Here is a 22,105-nt window from a genome sequence, read left to right as displayed (position 1 = left end):
CTGACATAGTTTGTTTGCTTGTGAGGAGGGGGAAGGAACTCTGCAATTGACTGGACTTACGTAAGATAAAACACAATTTACAAGCCATAATGGCTGGATTCACTTACCACGGTAAGCCAAAAATAAACCACATTACGACTTGGACTGCCATGTGAATCGGACCAATATCTCAGCTGGACCCAGTCCACAGCTAGCATTGCCGAGCAAGCAGATTAGTAGCTGTTTAGCAACTGAGAAAACGGAATGTTTTAATGAAGTGTGTTCCAATTTGCAAAGAGAGGTGAGGCACACCGTTCTTCTCCATCACAATAAAAGTAATCAGTACAGTAAAGCATTTTTACACCCGCAGTGCAATACAATCACAACGGATACCCATTGGCTTCTAAACTAAGGATTCCAGTAACACACAATTATATAAACTTTGACAACTGAGCAAAACCATATCGGGACACAAAACATTCACCAGCACGGCAGTGTTTCAGCAAATTGCTTTGAACAGAAAAATACATCTGACCTCTTCAGCGTTTCAAAGATAATACTATGATAAACAACCGCAGTTCTAAATCTGGCCAAAGTGAAGTGCGTATGTTATGTACGAAAGCAAATTCTCACATCTTTCTGCTGTTATAGATGGAACTTGAGGTGTGGCAACCTGCCGTGCTCTGTGGGGAGATTTTTCCAGCTGTCACATTCAAGTGAAACTGTATTTGAAGCTGAGTTGGAACATTCCTTTACAGACAGATGATGGTTTGGCCACATGTGGACAGCCTGCAGTTTAAATGCTGGGAAAAAACAACATGTCTCCTTTCCAGGTTGTTGGATCCAGTCTGAAGGCTCGTATGGTCTAGTGGTGAAAACAAAGGAAAACGTGGAATCTGATTCATCATAGCTTGCTATGGTCCACCTTGCTCGGCCGCTGAGCAACAACAGATCATCTATGCTCTTCCAGAGAAGGTCTCCTCATGGACCTCCAGCGATGTGCCAAGGATTCTTCCCTGAAAAGGTGGCAGACCCAGGATCTAAACCATTTTATTTCATTGACTTTGACAGTTAATTAAAATGAAATAACCCAATTAGTACCAACCCTTCCAATCGTGTCTTCTTTCCTTTCCAAGTCTGGATGTTCCCACAGATAACGTGAATCTCAGCTCTATGAGATCTCTACAAAGGCATTATTTGAACTGGAGGATTCTGGGAGTTGTGGTCCACGCATCTAGAGGCAGCTCAAAGTAGCCACTGCCCAGCTTTTGAAGGGCTACTGGGTAAAGCACTTTTCAGGGCACGGAAGGACTGCATTTGGTGTGGGAAACCTCAAATGGTGTCCTTTGTGCTGCCTAAATTGACAGATTTCCAGCAGTTCCTAATTTCAGAGTACCCTGCAGTGCGTCTTTCATTGAGGGTGTTTCTCTATATTTTGTTTATATTCCAATGAATAGGGAGAGAGAGAGAGAGGATAATTGCAAATTAGAAAGCAGTAAAGGGGTCTTTCTTTCATAATAAAAACAACATTATAATGTACTTTTTCTAATTTAAGTCAGTTTGGGATTACACTATTCCTGAACCTACAGTACTCCTCACCTTTCTAGATCTTCTGGTTGCAAAGAAATCTTGAAAATATTCAGGCAGAGAAAAGAGAGATGGCCGAAATAATTTCAGATGGTCAGGGCGAAAAAAAGTGCCATTGCCCATCCTTTTGCTTTCCACGACTGCAGAATAAATTAACGCATATGACTAAGAAGGGTAAAATCAATTTTACCGAGGAAGATAAATTCTGCAGCCTTGCATAATGCACTGAGGGTCTTTGCTTTGGCGCAAACGTCTTGAAATCTACACACACAGCACCAACTGTCACACTAAACGTGGAAATGCATCCTGCGAGATGAAGGGTTAGGCCTTGGTAGCAGCAACACTGAGACAGCTTGCTGTACTTTTCACTGCCTTTTTCAGTAGCAAGCGGCAAATAGAAATTCGTACCTTCCAGAAAATTGGAACTTTCCCTTCCGGCATCATGAGAAACAGCTCATTGTCCCTCCTAAGCCACGAATGGACTAGTGCTGAAAAAGTCAAAGTGGTGCCAACAAAGACTGGGTAACATAACCAGGGTGTGCATGATGGGACAGGTAATATAACCATGGTGAAGATGAGAGATGGGCAATATAACCATGGTTGAACATCATAAATGGGTAATATAACTAGGGTGAACATCAGAGACGGGTAACATAACCCTGGCAAACCCTGGTGAACATATTACCCATGGTGGATGGGTAATATCGCCATGGTGAAGATCAGAGGTGGGTCATATAGCCATGGTAAATATGAGACATGGGTCACTTAATTACGATGAACACGACTCATGAATAATATCACCATGGTAAATATGGTGGATGGGAAATATAAGCATGGTGAACAAGAGAGCTGGGTAATATCACCCTGGTGAACGCAACGGATGACCTGCTCAGGCCAGCTTTTCCAAGATGAACCAATTCTGAACATTTTTGTATAGTCGCCCATTTGCTGTTCTCCCCGTACTACTTTGAGCTTCGGCTTCCCTTTCACACATTGGTTGTGGAGTGAGTAGTGGAAAAATTCTCCATGCGAACTCTCACCAGCTTGTCGGCAGGGGCTGGCTGAAGGAGGAACTTGCAAGTGAAGACCTGACGGCAGGCATTGCGGAAATTCTCAGAGAGGAAAGCGTAGATGATAGGGTTGACGCAGGAATTCCCGTAGGCCAAGCAATGGGAGATGATGCGGAAGGTGAAGGAGATATTGTTCAGGGGGAACTGCCCAAATTCTGCCCACATTGTGATGATGTGGTGGGGGAGCCAGGAGATCAGGAAGACGGCAACAACCAACAGGACGGTCTGGGCCGTCTGAAAGAAAGAGAAGAAATTTTGGAGAGACAAACTGTGCGAACTGCAGCTTGCGCAGCATCGTTTTATTTTATTTTTTACAAAGATGCCACATTGCCAAGTTGTGTTTAACTATACGCCAAGCGATGGGCAAAAGTCAGATTTCCAACATTTAACTATTTGCAACCTAGCAGCTATCAAAGGGGTAATTAACTTTTTTTTAAAAGAAAGTTCTTAAACTGGGCTTGGGACAGATTGACAGCAAACATAATTTTATTTCTAGTACAGAGGATTTGGAGATTAATCTTGCAAATGATCTCATCTGATCTCATGAGCTTGAATATTTTCATTTTGAGCAAACACGGTTTTCTTCTTTCAGGATTTGTTTTGATTGTTCTTCTGCTGTTTTAATTGTATTCCTGGCAATGCTTACAGTCCTGACGTGAGGCCATCAAGAAATCACAATCTCTGTGTCATTCTCCCTCCCTCCCTCCCTCCCTCCCTCCCTCCCTCTCTCTCTCTCTCACACACACACAGAGAGAGGGAAAGAGAGAAAATTTGAGTGTTGTGCAGTAGTAATGGTGTTGGATTAGAATTGGGGAGACTCCAGTTTTAATTCCCCCTCAACCAAAGAATTTCGCTGGGTGATTTTGGGCCAGTCACTCCCTCGTAAATCAAACTAAGGGAAAATAGGAGATAATGTTGGGTACCACAGCCTTAAAGCCCTGAATTAATGAGAGGTAGGATAAAAACAGTTATGGACAGTCACTTACTAAGATTGGCTTCATACAACATGCTTAAGCAGGTTGGTTTCACATCTGGCAGACAGATTCTCACAGTGTGACAAATTCAATTACTGATAACTTGGGTTAGCTTTTTTTACTTCTGGGTGTGAATCCAATCTGTTCAGCTTATTGTTTAATGCAACATTTCTCAACCTCCCCAGCAACTTTAAGATGTGTGGAGAGGATGCTGACTGGGGAATTCTGGGAAATGAAATCCACACATCTTAAAGTTACCGAATATCAGAAACACTGGTTTAATGTATCGAATGATTTCCCCCAAATGGGCCCATTTATTAACCAGAACTCTAAAGTAAGTTATCAGGACCTTGGAGAGTTCACATTCCCTCTGTTCAATGGTTGATGAGTTTCTGCTGACTTTAAAGAGCCCTTGATCGTCTACAAACTCAAACTCCTGTATGGTTCCTCAGACACTTTAAAAAACCAGTAATTTTTCCCTGGACTGAGGATTCAAGTACCAAGACAGCTGCTTCCCCATTCTAAAAAAAAGACAAAAAGAGACCTTGAAGGCTTTCTCTGAATTGAGGATCTTGCTGTAAGGCAAAGTTTTGAAAATACGACACCTCATGTTGGCATGGTGGACATCTGAAGGCAGTAGGTTCTTTAGGATTTGGAGACTGTAGACTCAAACCAAAGTGGAACACCCAAAATTGAATAAATATTAAGAGAGATACAGTGAAAAAGACAGACCAACCCATGTCCCTTCAACTTGCCAGAGGCTCCAAAAAGAAAAAGAAAAATGGCAGCGGCTGAACTGGGATGTCTACTGTTGTGCAGCACCTTTTCTTCTTGGGTTTTTAGATCTGTCTCAAGATTCAAGATGTTGGGCGTCTTTTGCCACCTTCTTATACTTTTCTTAAGAGTCAGTGTGGATAAACATAATGCTTGTAAATAGTTGTGGGGCACATCTTACTAGTGGCTTGATCATAACAGAGAAAGCCGATCCTCTATCAGGGCCATTTCAAAGTAAGACATGGACCCTAGCTGTCAACATCTAAGGATGTATTGCTGATAGATCTTGTCAACAACTTGAGATTCCAGAAAACTGAACCTCTTTATTAGAGTGCCCAATATTTGCAGAAGAAGAAAAAGTGGATTGCGCCACTAGCTCCTCACCAGTCTTCCAAAATGCCAGCACATGCCTGCATGCTTCATGTTCTTTATAAGGTTATTAATGGATGGAGTGTCCTTCTGCTCGTGTGTTTATGGTGGCCAAAACTACTGTAAACCTCCACCCGAACTGGGAGACAAAAAGCTGTAATCTCTCTTGCAGTACTATATGGCAAAAAAGATCCTAAACTGGCCACAACACACTTAACAATCGCCTTGCTTAGCAACAGTAATTCTGGTCCTGTTGTGAACACAAGTCAAGGACTAACTACGGTGCTTTCCGATGTTGCCAATTCCTCCATTATAAGCCTATCTTCTTCATTTCTGGACACTTCTACCAAAAGGATTATTAAGAGAGAGAGAAAAAAACAAAGTTTTCCTTACTGGGCTAAGTAATGCTCCAAACTAAACTACTAAAATGAGTCCTAGTGGCGCAGTGCAGTATTGCAGGCTAACTCTGTCCACAATCTGGAGTTTGATCCTGACTGGCTCAAGGTTGATTTAGCCTTCCATTTTCCGAGGTCAGTAAAATGAGGACCCACTTTTTTGGGTGCAATGCGCTGACTTTGCAAACCACTTCAAGAGGGCTCTAAAGCCCTGTGAAGCGGTATATAAGTCTAAGGGCTGTTGCTATGCTCGAGCACGATGGAAGAGCACTATCAATACATTCAGATGGAACTGACTGCGTTCACCCACACCATGCAAAGTTAGATGAACCCAATTGTGGTTTATTTAAGTAACCCCATTGCCTGCTTGGAGCTCACGCCCCATTTGCGTTTGCGTCGTATGTTAGATGAAAATGTGGTGAGCTCATTTGCAGCTCACGTATGTGCTACACACATCTAGCCCTTGACAATTTGGAGAGGGGAGAAATTGAACATCCCTGTTCAATAGAAAGCTATTATCTGCACTGTCCTTTTTAGCACTGCTTACTTTCTGGGAGCTCACAATTATGGTCTGGTCTTGATTTGATTCATCACCCAAACTTTACCGCGGAGCTACCAGCCCTACATTAGCACTTCCAGGACTAAAGTGCTATTGAAAATACTCTAATTACATGGCTCTTGGTTACGTCCAGAAAGCAAAGTATTTTATCCTGAATGCATTCGGTGGTTGGTTGGAGGGGAAAAAAAACCCCAGAACCTCTGAGTCATTTGTTGAACAGCTTTCAGTGGCGCTGCCCTGAGATTTGTTTTGGTAACTCTGACTAAATAATTGCCACACAAATGACAAAGAGGAAGGGTGGGAGGTGATGGAGAAAGGGCACCCTTTGGAAGAGAATCAAGACACAGCAACATCTTGGGCCAAATCAAAGTGTAATCTTGGCCAACAGACAAACCCAGCTGGCGTTCGCTGTGATTACGCCTCAAATTATGACCATTCATTCACTCCTTTTGGCCACCATTTCAACCTTTTGGGAATGCCTGTGAAAGATCCTCCTGTCCCTGAAAATCTTTAAATAAAACTGCCGGCCAGAATATGCATTGCTAGACTAAAGGGCAAACATTATCTCATGTTTGTAAATCCCTTCCTTGTTTGTAAGTCCCTTGAGTCTGATCTGGAATTCGTAGGCCACAATCATGCCCTGGAAGATGAAAGCATTGTCCAAGGAGGCCATCTGTTTATGCCATATAAGCAGTGGTGGGATTCAGCCAGTTTGCACCACTTTGGCAAAACTGGTAGCTACTTTTTTGTTGCCCAGGCTCAGAATGGACGTCTGGAAGTGGCATTCACACAGATAACTGGTTGTTCACATATCTGAGTCCCACCACTGCATATAAGCACTCCGTAAGAGCCAGCCAGCCTAGGTTTCTATCTTCAGCCCTTGCAATGATGTATTTAAACTTTTGGGGAAAGAAAACATGGGTTCCTTCCCTGCAGTTTGTTATTTGGGAGGGAGAGAAGATGCAAAAAAGAAAAGAGGTTTTGGAAGAAAAGATTGTTTCTTTCCTCCTTCTTCTTTGCACTGTTGTCCTCAACCTGGTCAGCCCTTCCTGCCCGAGTGATTTCAACCAAAGAACATGGAAAGGCTTTACTACTCAACATGACCTGCAGACCCATTCTCGTCCCCGCACAAGCCAAAGGGATCGTGTGGCTTTTCCCCACAATACCTCCTGACCCTAGCCTGTAGATAAAACAACACTGGGAATGAGGTTGTTGGTCTAAAAACAGCCAGTCAGGTTTGAAAGCTGTCAGTTCAAATAGTAGCTCTGCAAACCTCTGACCTCGTGCTGCAGCAATTGGAATAAAAATATTTCTTGCCAAATTCACCAGCCAACATCTTTTCCAATTAGCTAAGAGCACTGTTGTTTTTCTGTTACACACACACACCCACAAACCTAATTCTCACTGGCTTCTTAATTTTTTTTTGGCACTCGGAATGGGGAAAGAAGGAGGCCTTAATGTGAAGATCTCTAATGGCAGACACCTTCTTGGAACTGCTGGAAGGAGTGTGTTGTGTGAATGGATGTTCCACATCCATTTTGCACTCTGATTCAGGTGACCCCGAGGGCACAGGTGGCATCAATGACTCTCAGAAAGAGTGCTAACGACAAGATGACTGCAAGGAATGCAAATCCTTCCATCCTCCACCATTCAATCAGAACTGAAGAAGCTTCTTGGATGAGAGGTGAAACATCTTCAAACACCTTCTTGGAACTGCTTAAAGGAGTGTGTTGTGCGAATGGATGTTCCATATCCATTTTGCGCTCTGGTTCGGGTGACCCCGAGGGCACAGGTAAACCTCCCAGTGGCATCAATGACTCTCAGAAAGAATGCTAACGAGATGACTCCACTATTCAACCAGAACTGAAGAAGCTTCTTGGATGAGAAGTGAAACATCTTCAAGGAAAAACAAAGCCCAGTTGCCTCATGAAGAAAGCACCTTTGGGCCAAGCATGACCTGGAGGACTGAGAATCTCCACAGGCAACTACTTTGCTGAGCCAATCTAGTCACAATTATATCTGTTATAGTTAAATGCACAAAGCCAGCATTATGCCCCATTTATATCCATCAATATGATATAATTATCATATGGCTGAGCATAATATTATAGGAGCAGGAACTAAACAGCTAATGGCCAGAGTAAAGTACAGTATTTCAGCAAAAAAATTGCTTTTGATGGAAAACCGATTTGCTCTCTCATACATATACAAGAGTAAATTATTTTAAATTATATCAGTCCTCAAATAGCAGGAGTGCCTGAGTTTCCTGTTTTTCTTTTTTTAAAAAAAATTATGCCTGGCCGCGGAAGGAATCCAGACTGGAAAAACGAGATCTCCTTGGAATTATCGCCTGCCTCGGTCATTTTGAGGGGTGTTTCGGACTTTCAATAATTTTGTTCTTGATGAGAAACCGACTCAAGGCAGCTGTTGCTGTGCACTCTAATCATCATTTTGCAGATGAGGTAGAAGTAGCCCTTGACTTACAACCACTTGTTTATTGACCTATGACCCTTTTTCACACCGTTGACCATTGCAGCATCCCCACAGTTACATGATCAAAATCTGGACACTTGATAACCGGCTCATATTTATGATGGTTGCTGTGTCCCGGGTCACATGATCACCTTTGGCAACCTTCTAACATACAAAGTCAATGGGGAAGCCAGATTCACTTAACAACCATGTTACTAATTTAACAACTGCACTGGTTCACTTAACAAGTGTGGCGAGGAAGGTTGTCATATGGAGCAAGATTCTCTTAACAACTGTCTTCCTTGGCAAAAGAAATGTTAACTGTGGTCATAAGGATCATTGGGCCAAAGACCACAACGTCCTCTTCCCTTTGTTGAAGAGAAGCTCAGTAGGCAAACTCATAGTGAATCTGAACATTAGGACATGGTTGGTGAGCGTTCACTCTCCTGGAGTTCTCCTGGGTTTCAAACTGGGCTTCCCACTTCCAGCCTTATCTAGAGATGCTGGGCGTCAGTCTTCAGATCTCCCTTATGCAGAGCATGGGATCTGCCTGAGCTACGGGATCTGTCTCTGCTTTTGAAAACATACGTTTTCATCTTCCTTCCGCGAGGAACTAGATTATTTGAATTTCACTGTCATTCCAACAGACAGAGGAAAGGAAAACCTCCTATTTCTGCATGCTGCTAGTAAATTCATTCCACTTCTAAGTGGCTTTTGTCCCTTGTTTTGGCTACTGGTTGAAAGTGGGATCCTCTCCCTTTCTTAGAATCAGCACCAGAGGGCAGCAAAGAGATATAGAAATCTCTAACCCTTTGCCGCCACTTACTGGTTGGTCAAAGTGTTGCAGCCCAGACTTGGTATTCCTAGTTCTGCCCCCCCCCAAAAAATACAGGTAGTCCTCAACTTATGACTACAACTGACACTAGAATTTCCATGCCTAAGCAAGGCAGTTGTTAAGTGAGTCGCACCGAATTGTATGTCAAGGTTGATAGGTGAATCACATGTTTGTTAAGTGACCACATGACTGTGGGGATGCTAAGACAGTCATAAGTGTGAGGACCACTTGTAAATCACTTTTTTCAGCGCTGTTGAAATTTTGAACAGGTGCTAAACAAATGTTTGTAAGTCAAGGACTACCTGCACTATATAACTAACACTGATAAATCCAAGTAGCAATGAATGTCAGATAATAGTAGCCTTAATGAAAGTGAACACTTTAGAGATAGTTGCACAGTGGTTAGAATGCAGTATTGCAGGCTAACTCAATACTCACTGCCAGCAGTTTGATCCTAACCAGCTCAAGGCGGACTCAGCCTTCCCTCCTTCCGAGATCGGTAAAATGAGGACCCAGATTGTTGGGGCAAATATACTGAATCTGTAAACCACTTAGAGAAGGCTATAAAAGCACTATGAAGCGATATATAAGTCTAAGCGCTATCTCCATTTTCCCTGAAGTTTCCTTCCCCTACTGTAGGGATGGTCTTGAGGAAGGAATTCAACACCTATTAGGTTAACCACTAGCTTAGCTCCAGAAGAGAGAAGGGAATGAGAAAGAAGCTCAAGATTGCCTCACCTTGATTCTTTTTGCTATAAGGGAGAGATAGAACCTCTGTCAGGCTTTCAAAGTTCTGTTATAAAACCCTTCAAAAAACAAACTGAGTTCCAATAATCCTGGTGGAGCCTGTTTCCTGAACTGGCCTATCTTGAAGGGCTGATAGCTAGAAAAGATGGTGGCCTTCTCTCCATGAGGTACTTTCAAAAGAGGACCACCACGTTTAAATTCTCATTCTGTTTAATCTATCCAATGCAATGAACTGCATAATTTACCCAACTATGAATAAATCACAACCGGTTTGGATCACATATACTAAGCCATAAGCCAAACTTACAGATCCTGGGTGCACAGACTATCCTCAACTACAGAATCCGGGTAAACGTACATTCTCTCTATATAGTAAAATATATCATGTACCATTACCAAGTTCACAAAAGGCCACAAGGTAGAGCCAGTTTTGAAGTACTCCATAATTCTTCATTAGAGTTTTAAAAAGAAAAATGATAAATTAAGATAAGGGAGACAAAGAAACAGCATCTGCATGTAATTTTAATAATAAAACTGTTTCTAGCTATCTATCTACGGTTACTGATAGTCCTGTATGGCTTTCAGAAGTACAAAAACTGCTTTTAGGATCATTTTACCCAACAGGAATATTTGTGAGAAAAGTATACATGGTTAAAAAGTGAAGATAGAGATTATATAAAGATGCCAACAAAGCTCTGTATCTTTTTTATGTATTACTTCAAGCGCAACGCATATTAAAAGATGCTCTCAGTTCCTAAAATTGTTAGTCTGAAGCAACCAACAAATAAGTCCTCCACTCAATTCCCTGCAATTTTAAAAATAAAAAAATAATAATTTGGAACTTTACTATTATTTATAACTGTATGTTTATCTTCCTTATGGCAGTATTTCAAATTAACATTGGGTTTTCTTGTAACATTTGGTGAATAAAGGATGATAAACTAATTAAAAAAAACCCCTTGTTTGGAAACACATTTACCTGGGCTAAGAATTTTGATCAAGCATGGTCATCTTGCTAATTGGTTGTGAAACTGCAAAACAGCAGTTCACAGAAATTTTAAATATGCACAGCATGAAAACCCTCAACCTTAAATGCCTGCAAGACTGTTGGCTCGCTTTCAGGAAAAAAAAATTGCTAGTTACAGTATTGCCCTCCGTGAGTTTCTTATATGAAATTCAGTTCTACCAGCTTCCAAAAAGGGAGTTATACATTTATTTGTTTTGTTTGTTTCTATCCTGCTTTAATTATTTTTACAAATAACTCAAGGTGGCAAACATAGCCAACACGCCTTCCTCTTGTTATTTTCCCTACAACAACAATCCTGTCAGGTGGGTTTTGTCGCAAAAGAGAGGGACTGGCCCAAAGTCACCCAGCTGGCTTTCACGGCTTAAGGCAGGACTTGAACTCATGGTCTTCTGCTTTCAGGTCTGGTGCTTTAATCACTAAATCAGACTGGTTCAACCAGGGTTCAATTTTTTATATGCTTACATGTAACAGACAGAATCTTGCCAGGCTAAATGCTTACTACTCTTACCCTAGTGAATATATCCTAGGGAGTGGCTATTTGAATCCTCTTTGTCTCCTATCCATCTCTGGGCTGGTCTCTCTCTTTTCTCCCCCTCCCTCTTTCTAGAATATGTTCCCACCTTTCTGGGAAACTGCCATCTCATTGTTGTCCTTCACACCAGCTCCCCCTCCCCTCCCGCGGGCATCATCTCTCATAGAAACAGACGTACCACATTTTGATTACTTTTGTGAAACACAAAATATCTTCCTCGTCTACAACGCTTAGTAATTGCTGTTGGGCATTTACCTTTCTCTTTGATATTTCTGACTTCCGGGAAATATTCTTCACTTTTTTATGAAGGTGATATAAAACCTACAACAAGAAAGAGTGAAAGAAATTGTTACCTCATTTCAGAAAATATCGGTTTTCCTCAGCCCGTTGCTGGAGTTTGCGAGAGAATGATGAATCTTCCCCCTTAATTTGATCAGGCTTCAAATGAGATCATTGCAACCCCTTGCTTTTTTTTTTTATAGCCTCTCGTGTGTGTGTGTGTGTGTGTGTGTGTGTGTGTGTGTGTTTTAAGAAACTGCACTACATAATAGCTGTCTCTATATGACTAGAACTCTTCTGTCCATTCATCTATCTGTAACCTTCAACTGGGCAAAATGGAGCCTCATACAGCAACCATTTTTTTTTAAAACCAGGTCGCTGTGATGGACTAACGTAGGGGAAGAAATAGCAGAAACTCTGTGTGTGTGTGTGTGTGTGTTTGTGTGTGTGTGGAGTTGAAAGAGGGATCAACCTAAAATGAGGGTGAAGGTTTGTCCTCCGAGCTTGTGATCTTTTTCAATATCTTTAGTACTCTCCTCTCCTTTTGGCTCAGAGTTTCGTTTCGTTTGTTGCACTGCACGCTGGAGATGATTCTTTGCCTGATGTCGTCTTGTGTTGCTTGGTCCAGATTGCATGTTTTTAGAATGGATTCGAGATTGGCGAGGAATTCAGTGGGGTCAGCATCTTTGTGATTGAAACTGAGGCCATGTGTGAGGACGGTCTTTTCACCATCAATCAATCAGAATAGAGCTGGAAGGGACCTTGGAGGTCTTCTAGTCCAGCCCCCTGCTCAAGCAGGAGTCCCTATATCATTTCAGACAAGCGGCTGTCCAGTCTCTTCTTAAAAACCTCCAGTGATGGAGCTCCCACAATTTCTGAAGGCAAGCTTTTCCACTGGTTGATTATCTTCACTGTTTGGAAGTTTCTCCTAAATTTCAGGTTGCTTCTCTCCTTGATTAGTTTTCATCCGTTGTTTCTTGTCTTGCCTTCTAGATAAAGGTCTGCTGGATAGATTTCTGATCCATGGTTTTGAATTGTCGTCTTGTGACTGCGGGGGTGATGGTATTAAATTTCTGTTGTAATGAGTTGCATTTTTGGGTTTGTATTTTGTTGGTGTTCCTGTGGATTGTGCATTCTAAAGTGTCTGTCTATCTGTCCTATGGAATTGAGGCATGTGGGTTTATTTGTTCGTGTATGATGCATTGGTATTTTTCCATAAGCTCGGAGAACGAACTTCATCTTCATCCTATACCCAAGCTATCAATATTTCAAATCAACCTAGAATCTCTACATAGCCACAAGTGAACAAACTTCAACCCCTCTTGAATTCTGTTGACCCTTATCTAATTCATAGCAGATTGGTTGAGAATATTCTTGTGAATAGGCATGGATAGCAATAAATTAGTTTAATTGGACCTTTACATGTGGACCTGATCCATCATGCCTGATACTAACTTAAAGAACATGTCCAAAATCCAGGGCCCATTAATTCTGTGGGATTGAAATTTCAGGAATCTTCAGTTCACTTCTACAGTATTGACAAAATTATGGCCATTGCAGCACTACCATGCCACCCTGCAGTCCCGCCATGCCACTGCAGTCAGCCACGGTCATGGGATCATGATTTCTGACAATCCCTGCCACCTTCCCACAAGCAAAACCATTGGGGAAGCCAGCAGGAAGTCAAAAGTTGTTCCCACTGCAACTACTTTTTTGCCTGCTCATCGTTATTCTGTTTATTGGTTTAGGTAAGAAAATATTTCTGAAACAATGAACAAACTGTTCATAGGCTGTCTGGAACATACATACTTTTCTTCCATTCAGTCATGTCTGATTCTCACAGATTGCCTGGACTAGACCTGCAGTTTTCTTGGCAAGGTTTGTTGGAAGTGGTTGGCCATTGTATTCTTCCTAGAGCCGAAAGAAAGTGACTGGCCCATGGTCTTAGGGTCTCCTGGTTTTGTAGCCTGATGCGTTATCCATTACAGCAAACTACACAATATACTAAATGCTTAATTAAAACGATAATTGTACAGGAGAAGGGAAGGGAAGGGAAAGGAAGGGAAGGGAAGGGAAGGGAAATTTTGAAGCTGGGCAAATATAGCTACTAAATCTTGGACCACATTAGTTCAACATTTTGTGTAAATCCATCTAACAAGCTGATGGCCTTCACCTTAGATCACTGTTCAGCTTCAGGGAGGTTACATCTGCCAAGAGCCACTAATCTTAATGGAATTGTTTTATCTCCTCTTTGAAAGGCATCGTATTTCTGTGACTCAGGGTTGACATAACATTGCGCTAATTAACCTGCATCTGTTTTGTTTATGCAAAGGGATTCTTCTCCCTACCTCCATTTGCAAAAGAGGCCTCTGTAGTGAAGGCTGGCCTTGAAAAGCAAAAGCAAAAAAAAAAAAGATTACTCTCTATTACTTCAAACTTAGCTCTATGTCACCTTTCCAAATGGAGTTTGTCAGGGCATTTTGCTGCTCATTAAAATCGTGAACGTTTTTTTTAAAAAAAGTAGGGTTTTGGGTGTATAAATGAGAAAGAAACAAGTTGGTTTCTCCTTCTCCCTCTCTCTCCTGCTCCTCAGCGCTGACTTCCTCAACCTCCAATCTGCTATTTACATTTGAAGAAGCACAGTGAAAACAGCTATTAACTGCATTCAGGTAATTAATACCGTTTAGGCCTAAATGATCCGCTGCTGAGAAGCAACCGCAAGCAAAGAGATCTTGCCTGGATTTGACCCTTGCAGACCGTAAAGGCTACTTAGCTAGAACCAGCTTGGTGTAAGGGTTAAAAGCGCTGGATTAGAAACTAGGAGGCCACAGGAGTTAGCCCTGTTTAAGCACAGAGGCCAGGTGGGTGACTTTGGGCCACTCCCTCTTTCTTGGCCCTAGGCCAGAGGCCCCCAACTTTTTGGGTACCAGGGAGAGTGTTTTTTCCCACAGATAGGAGGGGATGTGGTGTCGTGTGCTGCCTGCATCCCACGGATGGGGCTTCCTTTGTTTTCACGGCCTAGTTTTTGGCATCCTGCAGACCAGTGCCGGTCCACAGATTGGAGAGTGGGGACCCCTGTCCTAGGCAAACCAGCTTGGTCTAATGGCGAAGGCAGCAAGCTAAGAAACCAGAAGATCGTATGCTCCAGTTCTGCCTTAGCCATGAAAGCTGGTTGGTTGACTTGGGCCAATCACCAGGAGAAAGTGAGTTCATGAGAGCTTAGCCATGAAAGCCAGCTGGCTGATTTTGGATCAGTCTCTTTCTCTCTCAGCCCAACTCACCAAGCAGGGTTGTTGTGAGGAAAATCGGAGGACAAAGGGGTATTAAATAGGTTCTCTGCCTTGAATTGTTTATAAAAATAATGATGGTGGGATAGAACTTAAATAAACAAAGAAGTGAATAGAACCACCTCCAAGCTTTTGCCAAGACAACTGCAGGGACTTGTCCATGCAGCTGATAGGAGTCAAGGAGGCCGTTGTTGTACTTAAATTAAAATGATCCGAAAAACCAGAGAGACAAAACATTTAAAAGATGTTCAAATCCTGAAAGATTCCTGGGTCCAAGAATCCTAAAATCTTGCATGAGTTTTCATCAATGTCCTTCTTTTTACCCAAATTCTTAGTATTATGTTTCTCAACATGCCGCGCTAAATTCTTAGACATTGGTGACTTGATGGGCCATAACACCAAATAGCTGATCTGCAGGACCTTCTTTCTCCTGTGTAAATGAGGACCACTGATCATTTTTTGTGCACTGTAATTCCAGACTTGTTCACCCACGCTCAGTTTACCTGGAAGCCTCTCTCCACCCAACTGTTATTTATTTTTTACACAAGGTCACCAGTAGAATGGAAAAAGGATGGCTCTTTTTTTTAAAAAAAAATAAATGAAATTGTAGACTTGTGAAAGAATACTGCTGCTTTCTCCTTCCAGACACAACATCAAGCCAAAGTGGAGGAAAAAAACTGAAATCCAGAAGAGGTGTTCTCAAGCTTAAGCTTTATTTCCAACCAATTTACATATCAAAGAAAAACAGTGTAAGGCTTTGGTGCAAGGATACTATAAAAAGAGATACTACCCTAAGTGGGGTTTGGACGCACCGGTCAAGACCCTTTTTACTAGCATTTTAGCCAAGCACACTGTAGGGAACTCACTCATCTGATTAGTTTATTTTTCAGTGAGTTTTCAGAACCCCAACTGGGGGTTGGGTAATCAAGATTAAAACCATGGTTGTAGTTTGAGGACTCAGCAAGATACTTAGGGTTACATAAATGGAGTGGAATCTAAGCAAGAATAGAAATTTGGGGGGGTTGTCTTGAATTATTTCCTACTAGTTAATTTTTAAGGACTTAAAATAATGTTTCTCAAACTTGGCAACTTTAAGATAGAGGGATTTCAGGATTCCACAGCCAGAATGCAAAGTCCTTCATTTTCCTATAATCTTGTTGCTTTCTTAATTTTTTTGCCTGTAGTCTTTTAATGAACAGGAGAGAGAGAGAGAGAGAGAGAGAGAGAGATCGAGAGAGAGAGAGAGAGAGAGAGAGAGAGAGAGAGAGAGAGAGAGAGAGAGAGAGAGAGAGATCCCATTTTATAGAATTAGCAGCTTGTAGCTCCGTTTTTAAAATTGAAAATATTTCTTTTGGTAAATTAAATGGATGCATTTATAACAACTGTCTCAATAAACTATATACTTTTAAACTTCACACACCAAACTTTTTTATATATAAGCAAAGCAATCTTTATAGATTACATTTACTAAAATATCTTTATATTTTTATATATGTGAAAGTTATTCCATATATGCCTGGTTTCCCCACATTTTATGTTTTTCTAAATGTTGATTTAGCATTTCTGGAAAATTTTACATCTTTACATCTTATTTTGAAATGGATATGCCATGCCTCAAATATCTAGTTTTTGCAACCTTCTTACTTTTTCAGTGCTACCATATCTGGACAGGGCAAAACCCCACACTAGCTAGTAGCAAAGAGAAAACTTTGATTGTGTAGCCTAGATATGATACCTTTAGCAATACTCCATATGGAGAATTTGCTTTTGTTTATGTCAATGTCCAGTATCAATTCTGTCTATTCCCAAACTTCAGCACAGAGACAATACTGCCCCTTGAAATGGCATCTATTGTTGAACTCAAAGTAAGTAATCTTAAAAAACAGAAAGGCAAAACATTTAAAAGATGTTCAAATCCTGAAAAAGTCTTGAAACCTTGTCCTATGCATGAGTTCTGACCAATGTCCTTCTTTTTACCCCAGTACTGTTTTTGCTGTGAAAGTTCTCTAAGTGACTTGAGAAATGATTAAGGTGACTACATGAAAATCATTTATTTATTTTTAATCCCATTTATATCCCGCCCTTCTCCAAAGACTCAGGGTGGCTTACAATCTAAGCACAAATCAATTTAAACGTGTGCCTGAGTGAGCCTGGATTTTGGCAAGATATAAGAATCTAATTTAAGGTTAATTGACTTCTTTTTGATGGTTCTCTTCCATTAACCACCTATTGGTCCTGTTAAGTATATTATAGGAATACCGCCAACATCGGCAGCATCAGTGGCCCTTGCCATATGCAACTTTTTCCCCACTGTTATTGTAAACACCAGTTGAGCATTTATTTTCAGGAGCTCGTAATTTATGTAAGATTGTCTAATTCTGTGGGCAATATTTTATCTTTTTTTAAAAAAACAAATCAGTAAACTATTAAGAGGAGAAAAAGTGTATCCTGTTCTCTAACGAAATTTAGCTTAACCTTTTGAAAACAGAGTTACTGCACTACTGTAACCAAGCAATGAATGTACTTAACCATTAGATCTAGGAGACTAAAGTACTTATGTCAGTTAATTAAAAGAAAATGCATCTATTAACGATAGCATTTATTATCTCCCTTGCTGACGGGCTCACTCAAAGCGGTGACGCAGAAGGAAAACATTTGAATTCCTAAGTTACTACTGAGGTTGGAAGAGCATTGGAAGTTTATTGCATTTAGTTTATGGCCCTCTGCTAAAGAAGGATTCATAGAGGCCATTTGACCAAACCATCCCTTTCCTTTAGATACAGAGGCAACCCTGGTCTGGGAAAGCAAGGAGGGAAGGAATGAGGTCGTACATGCCATGATGTCCTCAAGCAAATGACACAAACGATGTCATTATGGAAACACCTAATCCACACGATGGATGTAACATCACCATCACGATGCATCTGGCATCACTGCAGCTATTACCAAATCAGGAGTGTTGGTGTTACAGTCTTGGCCATTGGAAAACTGAGCTGATTTATTTCTGTCTCAGTGGCATGTGGCTGAATGCTCCAAAACTGATTAACTTTTTCCTTTTGAGAGGAAGGGGGGGTTCCAGCTTAGTTTCCTGTGGGAGGGAACCCTCCCTCCCTTCCTCCCTTCCCTTCCTCCCTCCCTTCCTCTCTCTCTTCTTTCTTTCTTTCCTTCCTCCCTTCCTCCTTCCCTTCCTCCCTCCCTTCCTCTCTCTCTTCTTTCTTTCTTTCCTTCCTTCCTTCCTGCCTGCCTGCCTTCTCCTTCCCTTCTCCTTTCTCCCTCCCTCCCTTTATTCTTTTCTTCCTTCCTCCCTCCCTCCCTTCCTCCCTTCCTCCTTCCCTTCCTCCCTCCCTCCCTCTCTCCTTTCTTTCCTTCCTTCCTTCCTTCCTGCCTGCCTGCCTTCTCCTTCCCTTCTCCTTTCTCCCTCCCTCCCTTTATTCTTTTCTTCCTTCCTTCCTCCCTTCCTCCTTCCCTTCCTCCCTCTCTTCCTCTCTCTCTCTTCTTTCTTTCTTTCCTTCATTGCTGCCTGCCTGCCTGCCTCCCTTCTCCTTCCCTTCTCCTTTCTCCCTCCCTCCCTCCCTCCCTCCCTTCCTTCTTACTTTTGGTTTGCGAACTGCAGGTTCCATTAATGGAATACTGATTTGATAGCTTTGCAGGCTTCCCTGCCTCCACAATCCAGATAAACCAACAGGTTAAAATTGATGGGAGTTTAATACCAATGGTATCCTGGAACAAGAGGATACCAGGCACTTCCTGGAGAAAACGGACAAGAACTCCCATCAAGAAGACCTTTGACCTAGCTAACAACAGTGTGTGCTGTGTTATATTCAGAGATAGGATTATTTGAATACCATTGTTTGGAAACAGGCTTTACAGTTTGAAGATAGTGAAACTGATTGATAAAATAGTTAGGTACTCTTGGGCTTACAGAGAAGATTGATAGAATTGGGTGTTACCTATTAGATTTACATTCAAACTTTCATCAGGAGGGAAGAACAATGCTTATATAGTCTACCCTGCAGATTTTCCTTAGAACAGCAACCCTGGGTATTTAGGAAGGACTGGAGCAAAGCCATCAACTGCAAAAAGGAATGAGAGACAACCTTAAGAAGCATTAAGGAGAAACAGTTCCATATTCCAGAGGGAGAAGCAAAGGTGAGAAAGAAATTCAAAATAACCCCACCTTGATTCTGCTAGTTTAAGAGAAGATAAACTTGAAGAACCTTTCAAGAATGATATCAACTCTTCAACACCAGCCAGATAAAAAAAACAGACATGGTAGGGAAGTAAGTAAAAAGTGGAGTAAGTTTCATGTCTTTTCCTTTCTTCTAGTACTGCTCTCCAAATTTGCAACTTTAAGACTTGTGGACTTCAACTCCCAGAAGCCTGAATATCTGACCAAGTTTGTACTAGCACTAACAAATGTCTTAAGCAAGGAAGTAGCCACTTTTCCTAACAGACATTCATGGTATCTTAGTCTGGGAAAGAGCAGGTGCAAGGATCAGGAAGAGAAACCCACTCTCTCTGAGGGTGGTTACTTATGTTGCTCAGAAGACGGCTTACAACCATTTGCAAAGATATGTTCCACTATTTAGAGAAAATGAGGCCTCTATCAAGAACTAATTGGAACGGTGACAAGCAAACATCCGTATTAGCTTAAAACAACCCATTTCCACAAATTAAATATTAACCTTGATCACTAGAAGAAGGGGGAAAAAATCAATTAGAGGGAATTAGAGTAAAATGAGAAGGATGGGTTTGCATTTCATCAAATGATCATCACACGATCAAACAGCATCATCTCCATCGTCTGCTTATTGTCTGATTATGGATATGTTTTCTTTCCTCGGGTTTCTAAAAGTTAAAAATTGTTTCTTGAATAATATGATTCTGGATCTTAAAACTAAGAAAAGGTCTCCTTTGCTCTTACTGGCTTTAACTCTGTTACTTCGGTGTGTATGTGTGGGCATAGATGTAAGAAGGACTCATAGTGGTGAAATTCTGGCAAGACATTTAGGAAAGGAAAGATGGAATTTAGATTCAGAAGCTGCCTATCTGTCCTAACAAGGTCAGTTTAGACTTCTAAATTTGTCTAGTTTTCAGCACAAAGCTAGCAAGATCATTGGAGTGAGGTGAGGGTGTAGCTCAGTGGTAGAATAGATTTCATATCATGTGGAAATTCCCAGATTCAGCGGATATGAAACCCCTACTGTCATCTATCATTCATATGCATAGATGAATGGCCTGTGTTAATGATTGGATTTGTACATCAGAGTTAAACAGAGTTGGAAATAACCACTTTGGATGGGGCCACACAGCACACCAAGCTATAAGTTTACAATCCCAAGAGCTGAGATGCACTAAATTCAAGCCCAATGTTATGAGTAATGATCTGGCTTAGCTTAAGGTATGACCCCACGTGAAAGAAGAGCAAGAAAGAGTATCAGGGGACTGGAAGCTAAAATATATAAAGAACAGCTGCTAGAATTGGGTAGGTCTAGTTTAATGAAAAGATGGACTAGGGATGATATGATAGCACTGTTCCAATATCTCAGGGGCTGCCACAGAGAAGAGGGAGTCAAGCTATTGCCCAAAGCACCTGAAGGCAGGACAAGAAGCAGTGGATGGAAAATAATTAAGGAGAGAAGCAACCTAGAACTAAGGAGAAACTTCCTAACAACGAGAACAATTAACCAGTGGAATAGCTTGCCTTCAGAAGTTGTGGGTGCTCCAAGACTGGAGGTTTTTAAGAAGAGATTGGACAGCCATGGCATAGGGTATGGTATAGGGCTGAAATGGTATAGGGCTTCCTGCCTGAGCAGAAGGCTGGACTAGAAGACCTCCAGTGTCCCTTCCATCTCTGTTATTCTATTCTAAAGTGATTTGAAGGTGGGTTCTTTGTGTCAAATGTCCAGAGGATTTAACTCATCCTTGCTTTCCCCTTAGTTCAAGTCATGTATGGACTCTCAGGGATCAATTAATGACAACAGAGTATCTTATGGGCATGCTTGGGAGAAGTCTACCATTGTGCTCCAAATCTTTCTCTAGCAAACAAAGAACTCCTGGAATTGAGCAGGGCTGGCTTAAACTGAGAGCCTGGATATGCCAACTTGAAAATGCCTACCTCCCATCTCCATCCCCTCTTGCCCCATTGGTACCCACCTTGGTGTAGCAGCATGTGATGAGCACCAGAGGTAGCAGATAACCCACCACGAAGATGGTCACCTTGTACATCTGCTTGGCTCCCGGATTGCCAGGCCAGTGTTCCCAGCAGAAGGAGCTGTTGGGTGCCTGCTGGTGCCCACTTAAAAGTTCCTGGTGCTCAGCCACTGGGATGGCAAAGAGGAGAGAGAGGAACCAGATGGCCCCCACCCCAAGAGTGGCATTACGTTTGCTCCGAATGCACAGGGAGCGCTTGGCATGCACCACAGCAATGTACCGGTCCACTGACATGGCCACCAAGGTGAAGATGCTGACAAGCATGGTGGCCATGACGAGATAGTGCACCCACTTACAGAAGAAGGCTCCAAAGATCCACTCTGGCAGGGAGTAAATGGTGGCCTGGAATGGGACACAGAAGAGAAGGAAGGAGAAGTCCGCAATGCTCAAGTTGAGGATGAAAATGTTGGTGGCACTGCGGGAGGGACGTCCACCTGGTGGGAGACGGCCAAGCACCACCAGCACCAGTGTGTTCCCCACCATCCCCAGTAGAAAGATCAGTCCAAACAGCACAGGGATAATCACTGTCTCTGGTCCAGCTCCTGTCTTGCTTGGCCAACAAGTAGAAGCATTGGCTTGCTTGAAAACCATATCAGTGGTGCAAAAGGTGACATTGGTGGCTACCTCCTCCATGGGGGCTCTCTTGAGGGGATGTGGCCCCACTTTGGGGGATGTTTCCAGGAAAACAATGGACCTGTGTGTTTTGCCTACAAATTGTGGAAGTTTGTTGATGAAAGCCTCTCCTCCCTTGGATGGAGCTCTGATGGGTTCTATATGCTTGCTCTGTCTTGAAAGATCTTCTCCATGGTGATCAGTAGAAGCGTTTCATTCAAATGTTCCCAGCAGCTGATTAGGCATCTTGAAGACTTGCTTTCCTCTGGTTGTTGCCAAGATCGTCAACTGGAGTCTCTCTGTTCATCAAGCCTTGGAGATAGAGAGAGGGCTTACTTTAAGCTGCTTCCAGCAATGCTGCCGAGAAAGCTAGTGAGCTGGGCTGAGAGCAGCT

The 22,105-nt window shown here is 42.1% G+C and overlaps 1 protein-coding gene across 1 annotated transcript; it reads right to left on the bottom strand.

Moving 5' to 3' along the window:
- Positions 1 to 2,552: 2,552 nt before the first annotated feature.
- LOC308672625 (galanin receptor type 1-like) lies at positions 2,553 to 21,732 on the bottom strand (the record flags this gene model as incomplete). Its single annotated transcript, XM_081335672.1, has 3 exons — positions 2,553 to 2,870; positions 11,576 to 11,641; positions 21,043 to 21,732. 3 exons carry the CDS (start codon positions 21,730 to 21,732, stop codon positions 2,553 to 2,555), a joined length of 1,074 nt encoding a protein of 357 aa, XP_081191798.1.
- Between the last annotated feature and the right edge of the window lie 373 nt (positions 21,733 to 22,105).

Source organism: Vipera berus (genome assembly GCF_964194415.1).
Source record: "Vipera berus genome assembly, chromosome: 10".
Taxonomy (NCBI): domain Eukaryota; kingdom Metazoa; phylum Chordata; class Lepidosauria; order Squamata; family Viperidae; genus Vipera; species Vipera berus.
The sequence above is the reverse complement of the archived record's forward strand: the minus strand, read 5'-3'. Positions and strand labels throughout refer to the sequence as shown.